This window comes from Bufo gargarizans, chromosome 11 (genome assembly GCF_014858855.1).
Source record: "Bufo gargarizans isolate SCDJY-AF-19 chromosome 11, ASM1485885v1, whole genome shotgun sequence".
NCBI lineage: Eukaryota > Metazoa > Chordata > Amphibia > Anura > Bufonidae > Bufo > Bufo gargarizans.
This window is the reverse complement of record NC_058090.1, coordinates 13,661,394-13,682,757: the sequence shown is the minus strand read 5'-3', so window position 1 is coordinate 13,682,757 and position 21,364 is coordinate 13,661,394. Positions and strand designations below refer to the sequence as shown.

The 21,364-nt window shown below is 48.3% G+C and overlaps 1 protein-coding gene across 4 annotated transcripts in view; it reads right to left on the bottom strand.

The window, feature by feature from the left end:
• LOC122922167 (patatin-like phospholipase domain-containing protein 7) overlaps window positions 1-21,364 on the bottom strand; it is a 124,099-nt gene that overhangs the window by 9,580 nt on the left and 93,155 nt on the right. For 3 of the 4 annotated variants that reach the window (XM_044272678.1, XM_044272679.1, XM_044272677.1), the window contains 6 exons: window positions 19,149-19,267; window positions 11,803-11,959; window positions 7,547-7,663; window positions 5,164-5,233; window positions 1,414-1,530; window positions 838-986 (listed from right to left, as the gene is read on the bottom strand). In XM_044272678.1, coding sequence (XP_044128613.1) covers window positions 838-986; window positions 1,414-1,530; window positions 5,164-5,233; window positions 7,547-7,663; window positions 11,803-11,959; window positions 19,149-19,267 — 729 coding nt within the window. Of the gene's footprint in view, window positions 1-837; window positions 1,207-1,413; window positions 1,531-5,163; window positions 5,234-7,546; window positions 7,664-11,802; window positions 11,960-19,148; window positions 19,268-21,364 lie in introns of those variants that run through there. The other variant, XM_044272680.1, reaches the window with a different exon arrangement.

Sequence of the window (21,364 nt, the reverse complement as noted above, 5' to 3'; positions counted from 1 at the left end):
ATAGAAAAAAGGTGAGTAAATACAGTAAAAGGGAGTTTGTCACCGACTCAGAGTTTTAGACCGCTCAGATCGTGGTATGGAATGTTTACATCTCGTGTCTGTACCACGTGGAGATCCTGAAAAGTACTTGATAAAGTTCTGCAAATTAGCTGTCGCAAGTGCCCAGGCCCCTCAGCTATGTGCCCAGATAACCGCTCCCCTTGCAGTCCTCTGGCCCACCCTCCTGTCCTACTGCGTCCTCCTCTTCTAGCTTGGAGATCTTGAGAGAGCGCCAGCCACCGCCGGGCCCACACATGCAGAGACACGGATCTTAACAGTGTGCATGCTCAGGCCCGGCGCTTGCGCGAGATCTCCAAGCCAGAGGAGGAGGAAGCAGTAGGAGAGGAGGGCGGTCCAGAGGACTGCAAGGGGAGCGGTTATCTGTGCACGTAGCTGAGGGGCCCGGGCACTTGTGACAGCTAATTTGCATAATGTTATAAAGTACTTTTTGCAGGATCTCCACGTGGGACAGACACAAGAGAGATACTATTTTAATGGAGGGCAAACGTTCTAGGACGCGATCTGACTCAGAGTAGGTGACAGACTCCCTTTAAGTAAATTCATCCAACTGCACACAATCAGTTACTTGAGTTGTGTGGGAACAGCCTGTAGTGGACTGAGGCGCACAAGTGGTTAAGCAGCATTCATTTTGCACTGGTTAATCTATTCTCATTCCCTCCACATGAATGCACGGCTGCTCTGAGGCTTCTGCATCACTTCATCTGACAGCCATGGTTCGGATCGGGCGCCCCCCGGGAGCTGGAAGCTCAGTTCCTCCTTGTACCTTGGAAGTCTCACCTTGACTCTCTCCGCTATTGGATTCCATCTTTTCCACAGCAACCACCAACCGGACAGAGAATCGCCGTAGTTTGTCAGATCAGTCTCGTCTCTGCTGCCCACATCGATGGCTATCACCACTTTGGCGCCCATGGAGCGGGCAACGTCGGCTGTTGGGCAAAATGGAGCGGTTACAGAGCAAAGAAATTAACCTTTTGCTGCTAGGAGAGCTCAATGTGTGAAGACACATCTGCGTGAAATGTTAAAGTCAGCCCCAGCTGGCCTGCACGTCTTCTCTCCGTGTGCTGGAAGCTACTGTCCCCTGCTGTCAACCTCTTCAGGCCGGGCCTACACTGGGACATTTAGCTGCTGCTGGTCATGGGTGACATGCTTTTGGGAAACAAAGAGGTTGCGTCATGATAATACTTTATTACCGACCAAATCCCTGCCCCTAAAATCAATACTAACATATGTGCAGTACTCAGACCCCCCCCCCCCCCCCCCACAAAAACAAACAACGACCCTCCTACACCTTATAACTGCTGAGTCAGGATATTCCTATTCTCCATTTATTCCCACAGCAGTCACGCTGCGTACCTGGCAGATTGTTGATGTAACCTCCATCCATTAACAAATGTCCATCCTTGGGGTCACAGAGAGGCGGCATGTACCCGGAGAGAGACATGCTGGCACGGACGTATCTCCACAGGCAGCCTGAGAAGAGGAGAGAAGGCAGGTGAAGACGTCTATAGGACAGGGAGCGCGGATCGGCCTGTTCTCCGCACTCATTATTACAGTGACTGACGACGCTCTCAGCATTTCTTCATTATCAGGACACTAGCAGAAGGACCGGCTTCGCTCGGGTAGATTTCATCTATCTCATTACATGTTTCTGTGTGTCGTTAAAAGATATAGACAGTATCCCCCATAACAGTGACCTCTACAGCACCTCGCACCTTTAACAGTAAACTCCACAGTCCCCCACCCCTTAACACTGACCCCCACAGTGCCCCACCACTTTAAAATGGGACCTCCACAGCTGCCCATCCCCTTAACTTTGACCTTCACAGCAGCCCACCCCTTTAACAGCGAGTTTCACAGCACCCACTCCCTTGACAGTGATCTCCTCAGGGGCCCACTCCTTAAAGGGGTTCTGCACTTTCAATTAACTGATGATGATCTATCCTCTGTATAGATCATCAGCTTCTGATCGGCGGGGGTCCGACACCCGGGACCCCCGCCGATCAGCTGTTTGAGAAGGCAGCGGCGCTCCAGCAGCGCAGCGGCCTTCTCACTGTTTACCGCCGGGCTGCCCGCCCACTGACGTCACGACTTGTATCAATTAGAGTGGGCGCGGCTAAGCTCCATTCAAGTGAACAGAGCTTAGCCGCGCCCACTTTAATTGATACAAGTCGTGACGTCAGTGGGCGGGCGGCCCGGCGGTAAACAGTGAGAAGGCCGCGGCGCTGCTGGAGCGCCTCTGCCTTCTCAAACAGCTGATCGGCGGGGGTCCCGGGTGTCGGACCCCCGCCGATCAGAAGCTGATGATCTATCCAGATGATAGATCATCAGTTAATTGAAAGTGCAGAACCCCTTTAAGGGTCCATTCACACGTCCGTAAGTGTTTTGCAGATCCGCAAAACACGGACACCTGCAATGTGCGATCCGCAATTTGAAAGTGAAAGTGAATGGGTCCACAAATTGCGGAACTAATGCAGACCCAAATTACAGACATGTGAATGGACCCCAACAGTGACCTCCACAGTACCCCGCTCCCTTAACAGTGAGCTCCACAGCAGTTGCCCCTTTAATAGTGGCCCCTGCCCCCTTAACAGTGACCTCCACAGCGCCCTGCCCCTTTAATGCTAGGGCTACAGGACAACACATGTCGCGCAACATTTTGTCTCAACAATTTTTATGATAGTTTATGGTGTCGCACTGCGACACGACAGTTGCAAAAAATCTATCCAAGCTGGATTTTTCTGCGACTGTCGCGTCGCAGTATGTCACATGTCATGAGACACATGTAGCAGTGTAGTTCTGCCCTATGTGTCGTGCGACTTATTGTCGCACAGCACTAGCCTAAAGCTGACCTACAGCAGTGAAGAAAAATGGCTGGGTTGTTATGGAAACCTGGAGTAAAGCTGTGTGTATGTGGAGACTAAGGGCCTGCGAGCTTCTATTGGCTAATAAGGGTCATGTGACCGTGTGTATGGCAGTTGAGATATGAAGAGAAAGATCTGCAGGCTTGTATTGGCTAATGCCAATCCTAGAGAGCAGAGACCCGGTCTAAAACCTTCCCGGTGACCTGATGTACCTGTGTGCCAAATTTGGTAAAGATCGATCCAGTCGTTTGGTCGCGCATAAAGAACATACAGACAGACATACAAACTCCTTGTGTACCGGCATGTCACCTCCACAGTATTCTTTCCCAGATAGTAAGTGATATGTCACCAAGTTTAGTAGAAATTGATCAATGAGTTTTTGAGTTACAGAACAATATGTGTGCTGCAAAAACAGTTGGAGCAAACAGACTCCATGCAGCTGCTGTGTAGGGGCGGAGGACCCCCACAGGATTTCTTCCCAGGTAGCAAGAGATGTGTATTCCAAGTTTAGTTGAAATCGATGGTTGCGTTTCTGAGTGATCGTAAAACATACATACACACAGATATATATATATATATATATATATATATATATATATACACACACGTCCTTCTTTATATAGATAGATCGTGCTCATGACCCTGGAAGGACACCGGGCTTGATGAAATGATGATAGCGCCTCAGGTGTCCTTTTTTACTGCGGTGTCCTACCCTACAGTGTAATTGTATATCGGCACACAGGGACACATGTGAACCTCTCTAGCGATAAATCACTGTGAGGGTATGAGCCTCCATCTTGTCCAGGATACATAATAATTTATGGCGATCTGCGGGATGCGGTCCCCTGCTGACACTCCACCAGAACCTGTCAGTATCCACTAATCAATCTGTGCTAGTACCGCCATTCATTCTAAGTCTCCAGAAGTCCAGCTGGGTTGGCTCTGCGGGTTCTCACATACCCCACAGCACACAAATCCCAGACATGTGGGGATCTCCAGCACGCTGCACTTTATTAATAGAGATTTACATGGATATACTCGGACTGACCCCCATATTAGTCCACCTAACCTAACAAAATGGAGAAGTGCCATCTACAAGGATAAAGTGATGTCGCCTGAGAACAGCAACTGCATGGGTTCTGTATGGCGGAGAATGCTCTGCAGGCTGTCACCACTTGACACGTGTAAATATTAAATGATCAACCATCCTAGGTCATTCCTGGAAGGACTGAGCGCTCATCATCATCATCTTGAAGTGCAACTTCCGATTGCACGTAACGGGCGATGTCAGGAAGCCAGCAGATGGTCCATAGGACTCTATTGTGTGGGTGTTGAGCTGCAGAACTGAGAATTAATGATGGAGAGAGTCCCTGCTATCTCCATGAGTCACCTGCCGGAAAATCTGAGGGAGCTTTGAATGTGGGGAAGAGAGTATAATGAGAACTGGATAGCGACGAGATAAGAGAGCGCTCCTGAGTAGGAGGGCCGCCCTGTCAGCCATCATGTACAAGGAGATTCTCCCTCTTATCTGCCCGGGTATAACCACAGCTTCATTTACTATCTGGAGAACTGAACAAGATGTTCTGCTATGAACTACAAAGCGAGAAATGGAGGATGCGGGATGATCAAATTAGTCAGAAAAGCACATGGCGCACAGGGCAATGCTACAGATACTGTGTGCAGTCTAATCACTGTGTGCGGATCTCAGTCTGCTTGTTGGTGCATTACATGGAAGGCCCATTGATTTTAATGAGCGCTATGAAGTGCTTGAAGGGGTTGTCCAAGAGTCCAGGAATATATATATATATATATATATATATATATATATATATATATTATATATTATATATTATATATTATATATTATATATTATATATTATATATTATATATTATATATTATATATATATATATATATATATATATATATATATATATATATAGAAAACGGCATGCACCTCTTCAATCCCCAGCACAGATGCTCCAGTCCTATTTACAGGGTGATTACGCGCCGTACTGGAGCACTCAGTACATGGGATGGGGTGGGGTGTGGAATGGTTAACTCTTGGACAGCTCCTTTAATTTCACCTAAGAACACGCCAGCCACCTCCTCTCCAGACTAATCTTCAGGGATCTGTTTGATGGCACATGGAATCATACAATTGGTCACCATCTTAATAATGTGATAACAAATCTTCCTGGGGGTCAAGAAAGGGCGTGACAGACTGCTGAGGACACCTACCGTCTGTGTGCACCCTCATGGCGGAGGCAGTGATGTCAGTTGTGATGTTGAAATATGGAATCCAGAGATCCTAAAAACAAAGTACAATCACAGGTAAATTATATATCTGCAATACACCAGGGACTGCACATACAGCGCTGCCCATAATTATTCATACTCCTGGCAAATTTTTACTTAAAGTTACTTTTATTCAACCAGCAAGTAATTTTTGGATGGGAAATGACATAGGTGTCTCCCAAAAGATAATAAGACGATGTACAAGAGGCATTAATGTGGGGGAAAAAACATTTCTCAGCTTTTATTTACATTTAAGGAAAAAATACAAGATGTTCCGCACTGTGGAAAATCTCAGAGGACGTGGTCAGAAGCCAAAAGTGACCCCTGTGCTGCCAGGAGGATGGTTAGAGAGGTGAAAAAGAACCAAGGATCACCACCAAGGCCATCCTGGGGAATCTGGGCTCTGCTGGTGGCAATGTCTCAAGGCAGACAATCCAACGGACACTGCAGACCACGGAGGACGCCACTTCTCCAGATAAGGCACACAAAAACTCGCTAGGCCTTTGCAAAAGCTCATCTGGACAAAGACGACGACTTCTGGTCTTCTGTGTTATTGTCAGATGGAACAAAGATTGAATTGTTTGGTCACAATGAGGTTTCCTTCATTTGGCGTAAAAAAGGAGAAACCTTCAACCCAAAGAACACCATCCCCACTGTCAAACATGGTGGTGGGAACCTAATGCTTTGGGGGTGTTTTTCAGCCAATGGACCAGGGAACCTAATCACAGCAAACGGCACCATGAAAAAGAGCAATATATGAGGATTCTCACCGACAACTTCAGGCCGTCTGCAGAGAAACGTGGCCTTGGGCACCAGTGGACATTTCAGCAGGACAATGACCCAAAACACACAGCAAAAGTGGTGAAGAAATGGTTAGCAGACAACAACATTAACGTCTTGGAGTGGCCCAGCCAGTGTCCAGACTGGAATCCAATGGAGAATCTGTGGAGGAGCTAAAGATCAGGGTGATGGCAAGAAGACCCTCCAACCTGAAAGATGTGGAGCTCATTGCTAAAGATGAATGGGCAAAAATACCCGTGGAGACCTGCAAAAAGCTGCTCTGCAATTATAGGAAGCGTCTGATCGCTGTAATAGCCAAGAAAGGCTTTTCTACTGATTATTGAGAAGGGGAGGAATAATTTTGCACTGGACACTTTTTGCTCAAATGTAAATAAAAGCTGAGAAATGTTTTTCCCCACAATAATGCCTCTTGTACATCGTCTTATTATCTTTTGGGAGACACCGATGTCATTTCCCGTAAAAAATTACTTGCTGGTGGAATAAAAGTAACTTTAAGTCAAAATTGAAGAATTATGGGCAGCACTGTGTACAGAGGCTAGAAGTAATGATGAGGGGGATAGTCCCCGCTGTGGTGCTCCCCTCTATCTGTAATACACTAGTGACTACACACATACACAGAGGCTAGAAGTAATGATGAGGGGGATAGTCCCCCAGGTGGTGCTCATCTCTATCTGTAATACACTAGTGACTACACACATACACAGAGGCTAGAAGTAATGATGAGGGGGATAGTCCCCCAGGTGGTGCTCATCTCTATCTGTAATACACTAGTGACTACACACATACAGAGGCTAGAAGTAATGATGAGGGGGATAGTCCCCGCTGTGGTGCTCCCCTCTATCTGTAATACACTAGTGACTACTCACATACAGAGGCTAGAAGTAATGATGAGGGGGATAGTCCCCCAGGTGGTGCTCATCTCTATCTGTAATACACTAGTGACTACACACATACAGAGGCTAGAAGTAATGATGAGGGGGATAGTCCCCGCTGTGGTGCTCCCCTCTATCTGTAATACACTAGTGACTACTCACATACAGAGGCTAGAAGTAATGATGAGGGGGATAGTCCCCCAGGTGGTGCTCATCTCTATCTGTAATACACTAGTGACTACACACATACAGAGGCTAGAAGTAATGATGAGGGGGATAGTCCCCCAGGTGGTGCTCATCTCTATCTGTAATACACTAGTGACTACACACATACAGAGGCTAGAAGTAATGATGAGGGGGGATAGTCCCCGCTGTGGTGCTCCCCTCTATCTGTAATACACTAGTGACTACTCACATACAGAGGCTAGAAGTAATGATGAGGGGGATAGTCCCCCAGGTGGTGCTCATCTCTATCTGTAGTGTACCAGGGACTGCTTTGGCTGCACACACATGTATATACAGGCAGTAGGTGTGATGAGGAGGAGGATAGTCCCCCAGGTGGTGCTCACTTCTATCTGTAATACACCAGTGACTGCACACATACAGACACTAGCTGTGATGATGAGGGGGATAGTCCTCGCAGTGGTGCTCACCTCTATCTGCTTGTCCTTGAATATGCAGCTGATGCTGTTATTGAAGGCCGCCCCGGAGAACATGGAGGTGATGGGGTAGGTGAGGTCCAGAACCTTCTTAAAAACAGAGGTCATGTCCTTGGAGGAAGATGAAAGAACAAACTGTGACTTTAAAATTCTCCTGACCAGTAATCCCATGTAATCCCAGCTGCTGGTCGTCACCGACAACGCTCTCTCTTCCGTATCATTATTCACCGGCCCATACTCCACCCTGGGGAGATCAGCTCTTTGGTGTAAATACAGACATTTTATTTCCCTGGCGAGGGACATGCTGACCCACCATTTTACATTGTCGTTGAGATTTTACAGCTTGTATTGGTCACTGAAACCCCTCTCCTCAGGTGTCAGGGCATGCTGGGTCTTGTAGTTCTGAGACAACTCCATGGGTAATGGAATTAATACCATCATGCATGTCCCTGATCATGTGGCCAAAACCAGTTGTCCCCCATGCTTCACCTAGATTGAGGCTAACTGCAGATGTCTGTGGAGCTCCTGTGACCTGTATAATCACAGGAGCGACTCCCAGCATCCCCCGGACTACTTCAAGTAATAGATCTCTTCTGTTACAGGGTTACAGTTTTCCTGTGACCCTCATCATCCTCCCTGCGAGGAGCAGCACCACCATGACAAGTGTCTGCACGACACATACTAGAGCCTTCAACCCTGGATGTGGGATTTTTGTGTCCGCCGGGATCCAGTGCAGCGTCCGTCTGTCCTGCTAGAATCTGGACGAAGGCTCCATGCGGGAGACAGACTGGTTGCTAGGGACGTGCTGCCATATAAAGGACTGCTGGTCTTATGCTGCGTATCCTTAGCAACCAGACGGTCAGACATGTCAGCTGCTCAACTCGGAGCCGGCAGCAAACACGTGGAGCAGCAGCTTCTGAGGACTTCATTAAGGGGAATACATTTCTTGCACCCCAACTTCCTGTCCAGTAATGTGGCCCCTGATGGGAGACTCCATATCTGTAATGTTTCATTGCCAGGCCACGTACACAGATGTAGCAGTGCTGAGTTTGTCACTTAGCACTCATCACTAAGACGTCACAGTCGTTATCTGCGCTGTTAGGCACAAGGAGGTACGAATAATGCAAAGTCAGCTCTGCTACATCTGTACACACAAGCAGACATTACTGGGGACGCCATGTACCGCACTCCTAATCCACCCTGTCCTGGCATGCAGTTATACCAATTAGTTCTCGGTGACCCACTAGGTCACAGAGCATCCGATGACAGCCAAACCATACGGCTGCAAAGTAATGTCACCATTAGTTACGCTTCGCAGGTAGATGCAGGTCACTGCCGCCTTTCCGCCAGACACCACTGCGCCGCTTATCTTTTACTGTAGGAGCAGACAGGTAAGAATTACACTCTGTGCCCCCAACAGTAGGTATCTGGGGTACCGCAGCCGCCAGAGGCCAAACCGCAAATCCCATTCCAGATTACTGCCGCAAATGAGTAATGAGCAGCGTAACCCTCAGGAGAGGACAGGAACAATAAGAATACACAACAGAAGATTAACCCGTCTCCAGCTTAAAGGGTTCGTCACGTTCCTAAGGAGAATCGTCTACACGGCGGACCCCCATCACGGCTCTCCCCACACATCACAAGGCCCCTCTCCATACAGGTCACTTCTGGGCTCAGATGTATGAATCACTGCACACTTTTTCATAAAGCGGCATCACTAGGATTTACGCCTCCGTTTTTTTTTTTTTTGCTCTGTTCTCTTCCTATGCTGATATATCGTATATCAAAACACACTGCCATACACATGATCAGCCAATAGAAGCTCGCAGGCCCTTGGTCTCCACATACACACACTTTTACACCAGGTTTCCGTAGGTCAGCTTTAAAGGGGCAGGGTGCTGAGGATGACACTGTTAAGGGAGCGGAGTGCTGTGGGGGTCACAGTTAAGGGGGCAGGTAGGGTGGCCATTTAGGCCACCCTCAAAAGACAGGACTTAAAAACCCCGCCCCCAGGTCACACAGCCACACCACCATCTGGTTAGGCCACTCCCCCTCCCACTTCACAGGAATCGAAAAAATGAAGGTAAAACTGCAGAGGTGGAAAGGGATGGTGACTTTCTCCCTGCAGCTCACACTCAGACAGCACAGTGCTGCTGTCTGAGAGTGAGCTGTTCAAAAGAACATCCCTGTGTCCGTCCAGGCCCTGCGTCAGACAGGGAGTCTGAAAGCTGGACTGTCTGGCCTTAAACCGGACCTCTGGCCACCCTAGGAGCAGGCTGCTGTGGAGATCACGGTCCGCTATGGAGGTCAGTGTTAAGGGGCAGACTGCTGTAGAGGCCACTGTTAAGGGGGTGGGGTGTTGTGGAAATCCCTGTTAAGGAGATAGGGTACTATGGAGGTCACTTATAAAGGGGCGGCCGCTGTGGAGGTCACTGTTAAAGGGGTGAGATGCTGTGGAGGTCACTAATGAAGGGGCGGCCACTGTGAAGGTGACTGTTAAAGGGGAGGGCGCTGTGCATGTTACTGCTAAGGGGGCAGGCTGCTGTGGAGGTCACTGTAAAGATCACTATTAAAGGGGCAGCAGGTTACAGTGAGGTCAGTGGGGAACTGTGGCAGTCACTGTGGAGGTCTGTTAAAGGGGGTTAAGGGGGATGGGAATGGTGGTGGTCAGTTAAGAGAACTGTAACCTATGGTCAGTGTTAAGGGGCGGGGGCTGTAGAGGTCACTGTTAAGGGGGCGGGCCCCTGTGGAGGTCACTGTCAAGGGGGTGGGGTGCTGTGGAACTCACTGTTAAAGGGGCAGGCTGCTGTGAAGGTCAAAGTTAAGGGGGTGGGCTGCTGTGACTGTCCCATTTTAAGGAGACAGGGCACTGTGTGTGTGTGTGTGTGTGTGTGTGTGGGGGGGGGGGTCAGTATTGAGGGGTGGGGGGGGCTGTGGAGGTCACTGTTAAGGGGGCGAAGTACTGTAGAGGTCACTGTTGTAGTGGATACTGTTGATATATTAACGACACACACAAACAATAAATGAGATAAATGAAATATCCCGTGCGAAGCCGGGTCCCTCAGCTAGTAATAATATAATATAAAATAATTACCGATTTTATAATAAAATATATAAAATTCTATTGAATGCATCTATATGAAAATTGTATTTTGCATAAAATGTATCAAATGGTGCCTGTGGTTTGTTAAAGGGGTTGTCAGAGCTGAACCTGGACATATCCCCATTTGTACCCTGGCATCCCCCGATATGAGCATCAAAGCATTTCATGGTCCGATGCTCTCCCTTACCCTGAGCTGTATCGCGCAGGGCAAGGGCATTTTGATTAGATCTGCTGACGTATGGGTCTCTGCTAGGTGGTGCTAAAGCCCGCCCATTGCTGGTGACGTCATTAGGAACACTGCTAGGCAGAAACCTCCGCCTAGCAGTGTACGTTTATAAACAAAAAAGCTCTTGCCCTGCGCTATACAGCAAGGGGGAGCATCGGAGCATTAATTGCTGGGGGCTGAGGGGCTGCCTGGAAGTTGTGGTATTATATCTGGAGGGAAACTCATTAACACAGCTCACCACACTCACTTTCCCACTCACTTTTGAAACCTGGAGCGAGTGGTGTAAAATTTTTGAGCAGGTCAGTCCCAAAAAAGTGACAAAACCCTATTTTGTAACTTTTTGAAGCCAGATTTCTGCAGTGCAGGCTGTGCTAAATTCCCAGCATAGTGTGGATGGAGCCCAACAGAACTGACAGAAGTGTGAAAGCAGCTCTGGATGCGATTGGAGACATGATATAAGTTGAGATGAGTATTTTGAGCAGATTTAGTGACACCAGTGTAATGGCGGATTAGCAGATATTCCAGACGGTTGGATGGTCACATTAATGATACACCTTGCAGGTAACTAGGTGGGCTGCAGAGGTTACAGTATCTTCTGTGCCCTGGTGCCACCAGCCCCCTGCCATAGAGGGGTGGGCTTCACACTCTGTATTATGGACCAGGATCTTCAGGAGGAGATGTTTCCCCAGATCATTGCTTTCAATGGTCGGTGATGATTGTACAGGTGACCATGGGTTTCGCTCTGTTCACGTGCCTAAGGTTGCACTTACACCAATAGATTATCTGACCAATTTCTGTCCAATCAGACCAATAGTTGGTGTGTATAACAAAAGATCTGTGTAAACGGCCATCTGACCAATGATTGGTCAGATAATCTGTTGTAAGTCATCCTACCAAGTGCCCCGTAGAGGAGATACCCACCATGCACCACTCCCGAGCTCTGATCTTTGTGCGGTTGAAGCTGTGCTCCTCTGCATACAGCGCCCCCATAAAGGACCCAATGGAGGTCCCTCCGATCATGTCGATGGGAATCCCGGCCTCGGTCAGAGCTTTGATGATTCCCACTTGCGAGCAGCCCCTGAAAAAGAGAAAAAGGCGTCAGCAAGACGTCCAGAACCTGAGAATCCACAGCCCCCCGGAGTCTGCGGATACAGGCAGAGCTCTTCTGGGCACTCAGCGGCAGGACGTCATGAGGAGCGACCACCGCGGCCAATGTGCAGCACAAAGATCTAGAAGTTATCCAGTCATATTATATTGTTCTGGCTCGCCCCCAATATAATGATATTACTACATTGCTCAGGCTCCTTTTGCTTCTACATGACTGTGGCCGGCACTACCCGTCGGTATGACTACTGTGATACCACATTCATATTTATTTTAAGGGGTTGTGTCATGATTAATATTCAACAATTTAAGAAAAGCCCCTGGATCTGAATACTTTTGTAATTGCAGATCATTAAAAATGTAACACAGCAGCCGAGTTATTCAATAAAATCTATCCACATAGCGCCACCTGCTGTTTCTTCTTCTAATTTCTGTGTCTACCACAATGAGGTGGACAAACATGCTCAGTTCCATCCATTCAACTCCCACTAGATACAGCAGAAAGGACTTGTCCTCTGAGCTGTGACAGGGAGAGGGGTGCAGCAGAAAGGATCTCCCCCCCCCCCCCAGCTGTGACAGGGAGAGGGGTGCAGCAGAAAGGACCTCCCTCCCAGCTGTGACAGGGAGAGGGGTGCAGCAGAAAGGACCTCCCTCCCAGCTGTGGCAGGGAGAGGGGTGCAGCAGAAAGGATCTCCCCCCCCCCCCCCCAGCTGTGACAGGGAGAGGGGTGCAGCAGAAAGGACCTCCCCCCCCCCCAGCTGTGACAGGGAGAGGGGTGCAGCAGAAAGGACCTCCCTCCCAGCTGTGACAGGGAGAGGGGTGCAGCAGAAAGGACCTCCCTCCCCAGCTGTGACAGGGAGAGGGGTGCAGCAGAAAGGACCACCCCCCCAGCTGTGACAGGGAGAGGGGTGCAGCAGAAAGGACCCCCTCCCCAGCTGTGACAGGGAGAGGGGTGCAGCAGAAAGGACCTCCCCCCAAGCTGTGATAGAAAGAGGGATGCAGCAGAAAGGACCCCCCCCCCCCAGCTGTGGCAGGGAGAAATCTGCAGCAGAAAGAACCCTCCCCAGCTGTGACAGGGAGAAAGCTGCAGCAGAAAGGACCCCCCCAGCTGTGACAGGGAGAAAGCTGCAGCAGAAAGAACCCTCCCCAGCTGTGACAGGGTGAAAGCTGCAGCAGAAAGGACACACCGCTGAGCTGCCAGCTTAAAATAAATCTAGCAGAGCAATTGAAACAATGAATGGGGAGATCTCGGGATCCATAAACAAACCCTTTTAAGGTTTACAGATAATAAAAGCACTTAAAATATTGCCATATTCCAGGACCTGTAACTTTTTTATTTTTCCGTTGACAGAGTTGTAGGACAGCTAGTTTATTATTATAATATTATTTTAGGAGGCAGATGAACAAAAAAGTTAAATTTTTGCATTTTTGTTTAACTGTTGAACATGTGGGATAAATAACATGCTAGTAGTATTGTTCAAGTTTGTACAGATGCAGCAGTACGTATTATGCATTTTTTTAAAAATATTTTTACATTTATTTTTTTAGCATTTTATAAGGAAAAACCTGAACTTTTTCTTTAGCACAATGAAACCTATAGAGATCAGTCACCCTATTGGGCCCTGCCCCTTCCATAGATGGCAGACCTGGAGGCCATTTTTAGGCCCATCGCTGTCATAGCAGCCATTGGCACCCTGAAATCACATTGCAGGTCGGCTGATGAGGGGTGAAAAAGGGAGCTGCCCCACTCTGAAATCATTTAGATGTCACGACAGCTACTGATCCTGACATCGAAGGGGTTAAACAGCCGGGATTGGACACTATGCAGCTGAGCACCCTTGCAAAGCAGACTCGCCAGCAATAAAAACACGTATTGGTGTCCACTAAGGAGTTAAACATCCACTGCAATGGTTCCAAAGCTTCAATATAAAGCAGGCAGTGTCTTATTCTGCCTATTCACCCAGTTGTCACAGAAAAGCACAGCCCCTGCTCTCTCTTCTCTATGGGCCCCGTTAGGTCTTGACGCAGCCTGAAAGCGAATAGCCAGGACAGTGTATATACAACCAAAGCCGTGTGTCTCAAGCCATCGTCCTGAGGGACGTCTCCACATGAAGATCAGACAGGAGATGCACTTGAAGCACAGGAGCGCTTGTGATGAGTAAAGTGTTAACCCCCCAGGACGGCGCAGTCTCCTCTCCTGCTGATTATCATTATGTCGCTTGGTTATCATCACTCATTACTTAATTGTAAATGGTATTTTTGGCTCTCCACCAAAGACGTGCAGATTACGTGCCGTCAGCTTGAGGCTGATTTACATGAATCTCAATCCTTCCGACCTTGAAGTGATCTGCAGACATTATCCTCGGGTAAGTCTAATTACGCTTCTCTATGCGCAGTTTGTTAAAAGAAAAAGATCTTTGATTTCTTGCCTCGATTCCCCGTCTGTAGGAGACAGAACGCCGCGCTATTCCTGCACCGTCTACAAGAATTACTTATCTAACACGGGCCACAGTGACCCACAGGAGGAATGTCCCTGATCTGGTCGGATTATTCCCATTTTGGAGAGAAGATATACGTTTGCAATCACTTTGCCCATTTCTACGCATTTTAAATAATTTAATTTATCCTGCTTTGAAAATTATCTCTTTTCACCCTTTAAGCGGCACCAAGAAACTTTCTGGAGTCTATAGATGGAAAGTCAAGGTTCTGGGCAATAGACAACGCTGTCGCTTTTCCGTCTGGGATACGGCAGCGAAAAATCCAAAGTGTTTTACAGTGGAAACAAAATGTTACAAAATCATCGCGGGATCTCGGAGTAAACTGATCTGAGGTATAGATTTTACATTTTCAGAACGTCAATGCGTCATCGGTCAGCAGCCTCCAGCACTCGAGCTATTGTGAAACTACAACTCCCAGCATTCACTTCTATGGGAATTTCAAGAACAACAAAGAGAAGAAAGGGACAGGAGGCAGCGCCTCATGTGTGGTGCGGTTTTCTTAGAATATGAACATAAACATAGTTGCGCTTACCAACTCTTGTTGTGAGGAGTCACAACAGCTATGTTCTACTTGGCTAATATTGCCCGATCAGCGTACGGGGGCCTGCGCTGCTGCCTTGGTTCCTACCCGTGCCGTGGATGCGGTCGTCGGGATGAAATGGTCCGTATAGAAGGAGAAAGGGGAACCTCTGTATCGGTGCTGTCAGCAGGAGTCAAATACCAGGTGAGTATTGGTAAAAAGTAGATCATTTTCATTTCCAGTCGACACGTTTCAAAGGCGGAGCGCCCCCTTCATCAGGACAGTAATCACGTCATCTATATACAGCGATTTGTAGCCTGCGCGACATAAATGGTTTTAAAAATCGCTGTATATAGATAACATGCGATTACTGTCCTGATTAAGGGGGCGCTCCGCCCTTGAAATGCATCGACTGGAAATATAAATGATCTACTTTTTACCAATACTCACCTGGTATTTGACTCCTGCTGACAGCGCCTTTTCTCCTTCTATACAGACCAATTTCAAGAACAGGGAAGCAATTGTGTATGCTGGGAGTTGTAGTATCACTGCACCTGGAGTTGGCTGATCCCAGGCGTTTGGTAGAATCTTGTAGCTCAGCTTTTACCTTGGATTTTGTTTCCGTCCAATTTTTAAACAGACGGTCACACCAAGTTGTTGCTGACAAAAACATTTGGATCTATACAATAATGTCAGATTTGGAGCTGTCTCCGCTGGCATCATACATGTCACACAGGATGATACTGATCCCAGATGACATACATGAGTTCTGCTTCCTAAACACGTCAGAGACGTTGTGTGAGACATGCAGGGAGAAGTGGGTTCTCTCTGCGCCATTCCCATGTTTATTCCATGTCAGCAGCTGATTAGCCAGGACTGGTACCCGCACTGGGGTGCCCGTGGTAGAGTGCGTGCTGCTCTGGGGAGTCAATATATGACATACACTGACGAGATTTACACGCGCTGTTCTGACGGTCATCTCTGCTCATGATTCTTTCTGTGCAATCTGTGTGAATAACCTGCAATTGCTGCTTTCCGATGATGATCACCACTGCCATCCTGATAGTTTTCAGTATACGGTTTATGTTCGTCATCAGACCAGCCCTATTTACGGTCATCTGTAGAGTTTGGGAACTGAGCAGCAGAGGCCTCAGAGAGGGGACATGTGCCTCGGAGACGGACGCCTTCCTTGGTGCCAGCTCTGGTTATGCCCACATTGATCCGTGGACCTGCAATGGACTGTACTGCACACAGGTTTCTCTGGGTACTTGCTGTGGCTGGAGCTCAGGATATACAGTATGTTCCTAATGCATCATCCATAATTAACCTTCTCAACTGTATATAACCGGGGCGACGAGACGGGGATAAGACAAGACGGGGATAAGACTCACGAATGAGCCGGGTCGCAGAATGACATGCGGCCCTCATATAATGCTTCATCACCACAGTCAGTCAGAAGATCATAAGTGCTGCCCTTGGGCATATCAGAGAGATTGCGCTCATTATTCATTTATCTACTCAGTGCATGCTGGAAAATGCTACCCTTCGAGGCACAGCGCCAATGAGACGGCGGAGATCTGCCTCTGCTGACCTGAATTAACGTGGGATGTGATCGAGTGCATGACCACAAATCCTACAAGAGGCACCAATGTCAAAAAGTGTCCTTCTACACCAATCATTTCCTAATACCTGGAGAATAATTGCCTCCCAATATGCCTGGGCCCCTTACAGAGGTTGCACTTACCTGGCTGCACTGCACCCGCGTCGCTTCTAAAGCCCGCGTGGCCACTGCATCTCCCCATCGTGGATCACAGACAATAGCAGGCCACGATGGGAACGAGCCTCCCTAGCGTCACCCACGATGCTAGGGAGGCTTGTTCCCGTTGTGGCCTGTTATTCTCCGACCCCTCACATCCCTAACATGGGATGTTTTCATCCGCGCGATGGGTAGATGCAACGGAGTCCGTGAGGGCATCAGAAGCGACACCGGTGCCGGGGAGCCAGTTAAGTACAACCTTTGTGAGGGGCTCGGGCATATGGGGAGGTATTTTAGGGGTTGGGTAACCCCTTTAATTAATCTCTTTAATCCAGCATCTAATAATCCACGAACTCTGATAATTTGGCACTTGCTGTAAAGACAGAAATGCACAATTATCCTGACTTTCAGAAGACCAGAAGCAAAAAACAAGGACAAGAGAATGAGACTACATCACTGCAGGGCATGCTGGGAGTTGTAGTTCAGTCCCTCATTGGGAGTTCACTGGTCTATACACATATGAGAATCTCTGCACACTAAATAGAAACATCATTGCCTCCATCTCACATGACATATCCTGGCTGCCTCTGACCCCTGCACGGGAACGATCCCCTATATAAAGATGCAATTCTTCTCGCTGTGTAAGATACATCGCGCTCTCGCTGGATACAACATGGTTTGCCCTTTAAGCGAGAGACGGTAACAGATGCCCTGCCTACGCTCCGATGATATGAGGGGGTGGAATTGTGTTTGGGGAGAGCAGTGTCCTCTGTGTTTCTATCGTCTGTCCTTAAATTCCCTGCAGGATGTAAAGCTATGGACGGAAAGATTTGCAAATCTGCGATGTCAGCCCTAGACTGGTTCATACAATGCACAGCAGAAGAAACGATAATTGAATGATACACAATATGCCAATTCATCCCCGGCCATAGTGCTCCAGATACCTGCAGGGGATGGAACAAAGGCTCTTTTGTGTAACGGACTCAGAAGACAAAGACCTGGTGAAGTTCTGTGGCAGGAGTGGAGGACGGGGAAGGTCATTCATGAGCGCGCACAACATGTGCATCTTTCTTCCTAATGTGACCATTCTCTGGAATGGTTCCCGGAGAATCGATCTGCACTGGAATCTGTAGGATTAGATGTCTGGCCTCAAATGTGCATGCTTAAAAAATGGTAAGAAAAAGTGAAGAAAATGGCCGCTTATTTTAAAAACAGCTCCATATCTGTTCACAGGTCAGGTGAGGCACTACAGGTCAGCTCCATTTACTTCCTGGTGCAGACCTGTAATACCAGGCACAACCTGTGGGCAGATGTGGAGCTGTTTCTAGAAGAAAAGAGACAGACCAACCACAAACCTGTCCGATGGATTCACCCAATGTATTCTATTGATGGATGGTATAAGGGGGTTCACCCCCTGGGATCGTTCAGTCAGACCTGCGGAGGGAATAATACCTGCCTGATCCCCAGCTCTGGTTTCTGGTTCCTTTGCTCCCCTGCATCGAGTTTGATGCGGGTCACGTGGCTGCTGCAGTGGTGATGTGTTTCTGTGCGTAATGTCACTGGGTCACATGACACACGGGGAAGCCATCACTGCTGCGGCCGGCCACTGAGACTTGCAGCCAGATTGGGGAAGCAAAGTGAAGCAGGTTTTACTCTGTAGGTCCGGCCACATTGGGGCTTCTGCCACAAAGATCTCCGGGGGTGAACAACCCCCTTAACAGGGCTGTTTATCTTCTTTGGGGGAAGGGGGTCTTTTGGCAGAATTGCCTTTGTGGCTGGACATGCGGAGGGAAGCATATTTACCCTCTCCTCACTGCTGGGTCCTGCTTCTTTGCTCCCCCATTGCTGATGCTGAGCTCGGAACACCTACTGTCAACATCCATGTCTGCCAAAAGACCCCCAGAAGATGAACAACCCCTTTTAACTGATCCACGATAGTGTAACGCATAAGCGGTGAATATATTCACCCATTTCTAATAGTATACAATCTTTTAAAGGGGCTGTGCAGTGCTAGTATGTTGATGATCTATGCTCAGATTTGTGGCTTTTTGTCTCCCAGGACCCCCACCGATCTGCTGTTTAAAGAGGCCAAGATCTAGCTTGTAGTGGCAGTGCAATGTAATTACAACTGCTCGTCTCATTCAAGTGGACGTCACAGTTGTAGTTACACTGCATCGCTGCTGCGAGCAAGATGGTATGCAGCTAAGAAGTGACGCCGCGGCCTCTTCAAACAGCTGATCGGCAGCGGTCCTCCCTGTACCCCACGCCAAACTTATACTCATGACCTATCCTGAGGATAGGTCATCAATATATACTAGCACTGCACAACCCCTTGCTGGAAGACAATGAATTCCCCATGAAAAAGGCAACAGCACAATAAAGCACGTACCTGGCGCCTCCTCCTCCTAGTACTAGTGCGATGGTGTTCCCTGTTAGTACACGGGCCAGGCGGGAGAAATCACAGTGACGGTCTGGTGGCTTCTGATACACGCGCTCGTACATCTCAATCTGCCAAAATAGGGGAAGCAAATTATATACAACTGTCAGTTCGTCTGCAGGTACAATACTAATATGATAGAGGGAGCGATACATAAAAAAGCAGCCAGTTTCGAAGGTGAAGATAATGTAAGGCTACATGTCTGCAAAGTAAAACATTTATCTCTCTGCCGATTCCCTCCGCCTGCTCCTTAATCATATACACAATTCAATCAGGGATCTACATGAGAATTGTCAACGCTTTGTGAAAACCGAGAACAATTAAATCCCAAAACTAGATTTTATAGCAGACACAAACACTCAGCGGCTGCGCAGCGGTCGGATGGTGAAAGCTTGACAGGGAAAACGGTTTCTATAGTAACTCTGACATTATAGTCATTTACAGTGCCGGTGCCCACCTAATTTACACATGGCCGCCGAGGCAATCTAAGCATTTGATGTACAGTACAGGTATACTGGCAATACTTCCGCCCGCTCTCATTAACCCCCTCATGACCAATAATGTGGACCACTTTTTAGGAGAAGATCATTTTAATTCCGTGTTTCAGGGAAAATAAACTGACAAAGTGCCGACTCAATCTCTTTAATCGCATTTCCTGGACAAATCGCAGCATGGGTAACCATGGGTCTACTATCCTGTACTCAAATAATACTGTGAGTACAGAGGACCCGTGGCTGAGCTTCAACTCACAGATAATATGTATTTATATAGCGCCACCATATTCCGCAGCGCTTCACAAATTGATAGGGTTCATGTACAAAACAAAACTAACTGGCTAATATACAACTGAAAGACTAGGAGTCAGGGCCCTGCTCGCAAGAGCTTACAATCTATGAGGAATTGGGGGTGAGACATAAGGTAGTTGATTGTGATAAGTAGGATTCAAGCCATTATTGAACTGACAGGAGCGGTGCCAGACGATCTGCTTCAGGTTTGGGACTACTAGAGGATCTAGTTCAGGCCAGAGGAATTTGTGGGGGGGGGGGGGGAGGTTTAGGCGGGAAAAGTCAGTTTAGGTAGCTTAGTAATCCTGCTTGATAAGATGTGTTTTTAAGGCCCATTTGAAGGTGGAGAAGTTGTGAATTGATCTAGTATTCGGGGCAGAGTATTCCAGAGAGTAGGTGCAGCTCGAGAAAAATCTTGAAGACGGGAGTGAGAGGTACGAATTATGGAGGTTATTAATCTTAGGTTGCTAACAGAACGGAGAGCACGAGTAGGGTGGTAGATGGAGATGAGGGAGGAGATGTATGGAGGGGCAGTACTGTGGAGAGCAGGAGTAGGGTGGTAGATGGAGATGAGGGAGGAGATGTATGGAGGTGCAGCTCTGTGGAGAGCACGAGTAGGGTGGTAGATGGAGATGAGGGAGGAGATGTATGGAGGTGCGGCACTGTGGAGAGCACAAGTAGGGTGGTAGATGGAGATGAGGGAGGAGATGTATGGAGGTGCAGCACTGTGGAGAGCAGGAGTAGGGTGGTAGATTGAGATGAGGGAGGAGATGCATGGAGGTGCAGCACTGCGGAGAGCACGAGTAGGATGGTAGATGGAGATGAGGGAGGAGATGTATGGAGGTGCAGCTCTGTGGAGAGCACGAGTAGGGTGGTAGATGGAGATGAGGGAGGAGATGTATGGAGGTGCAGCTCTGTGGAGAGCACAAGTAGGGTGGTAGATGGAGATGAGGGAGGAGATGTATGGAGGTGCAGCTCTGTGGAGAGCACAAGTAGGGTGGTAGATGGAGATGAGGGAGGAGATGTATGGAGGTGCAGCACTGTGGAGAGCAGGAGTAGGGTGGTAGATGGAGATGTATGGAGGTGCAGCATCTGTGGAGAGCACGAGTAGGGTGGTAGATGGAGATGAGGGAGGAGATGTATGGAGGTGCAGCACTGTGGAGAGCAGGAGTAGGGTGGTAGATGGAGATGAGGGAGGAGATGTATGGAGGTGCAGCACTGTGGAGAGCACGAGTAGGATGGTAGATGGAGATGAGGGAGGAGATGTATGGAGGTGCAGCACTGTGGAGAGCAGAGTAGGGTGGTAGATGGAGATGAGGGAGGAGATGTATGGAGGTGCAGCACTGTGGAGAGCAGGAGTAGGGTGGTAGATGAGATGAGGGA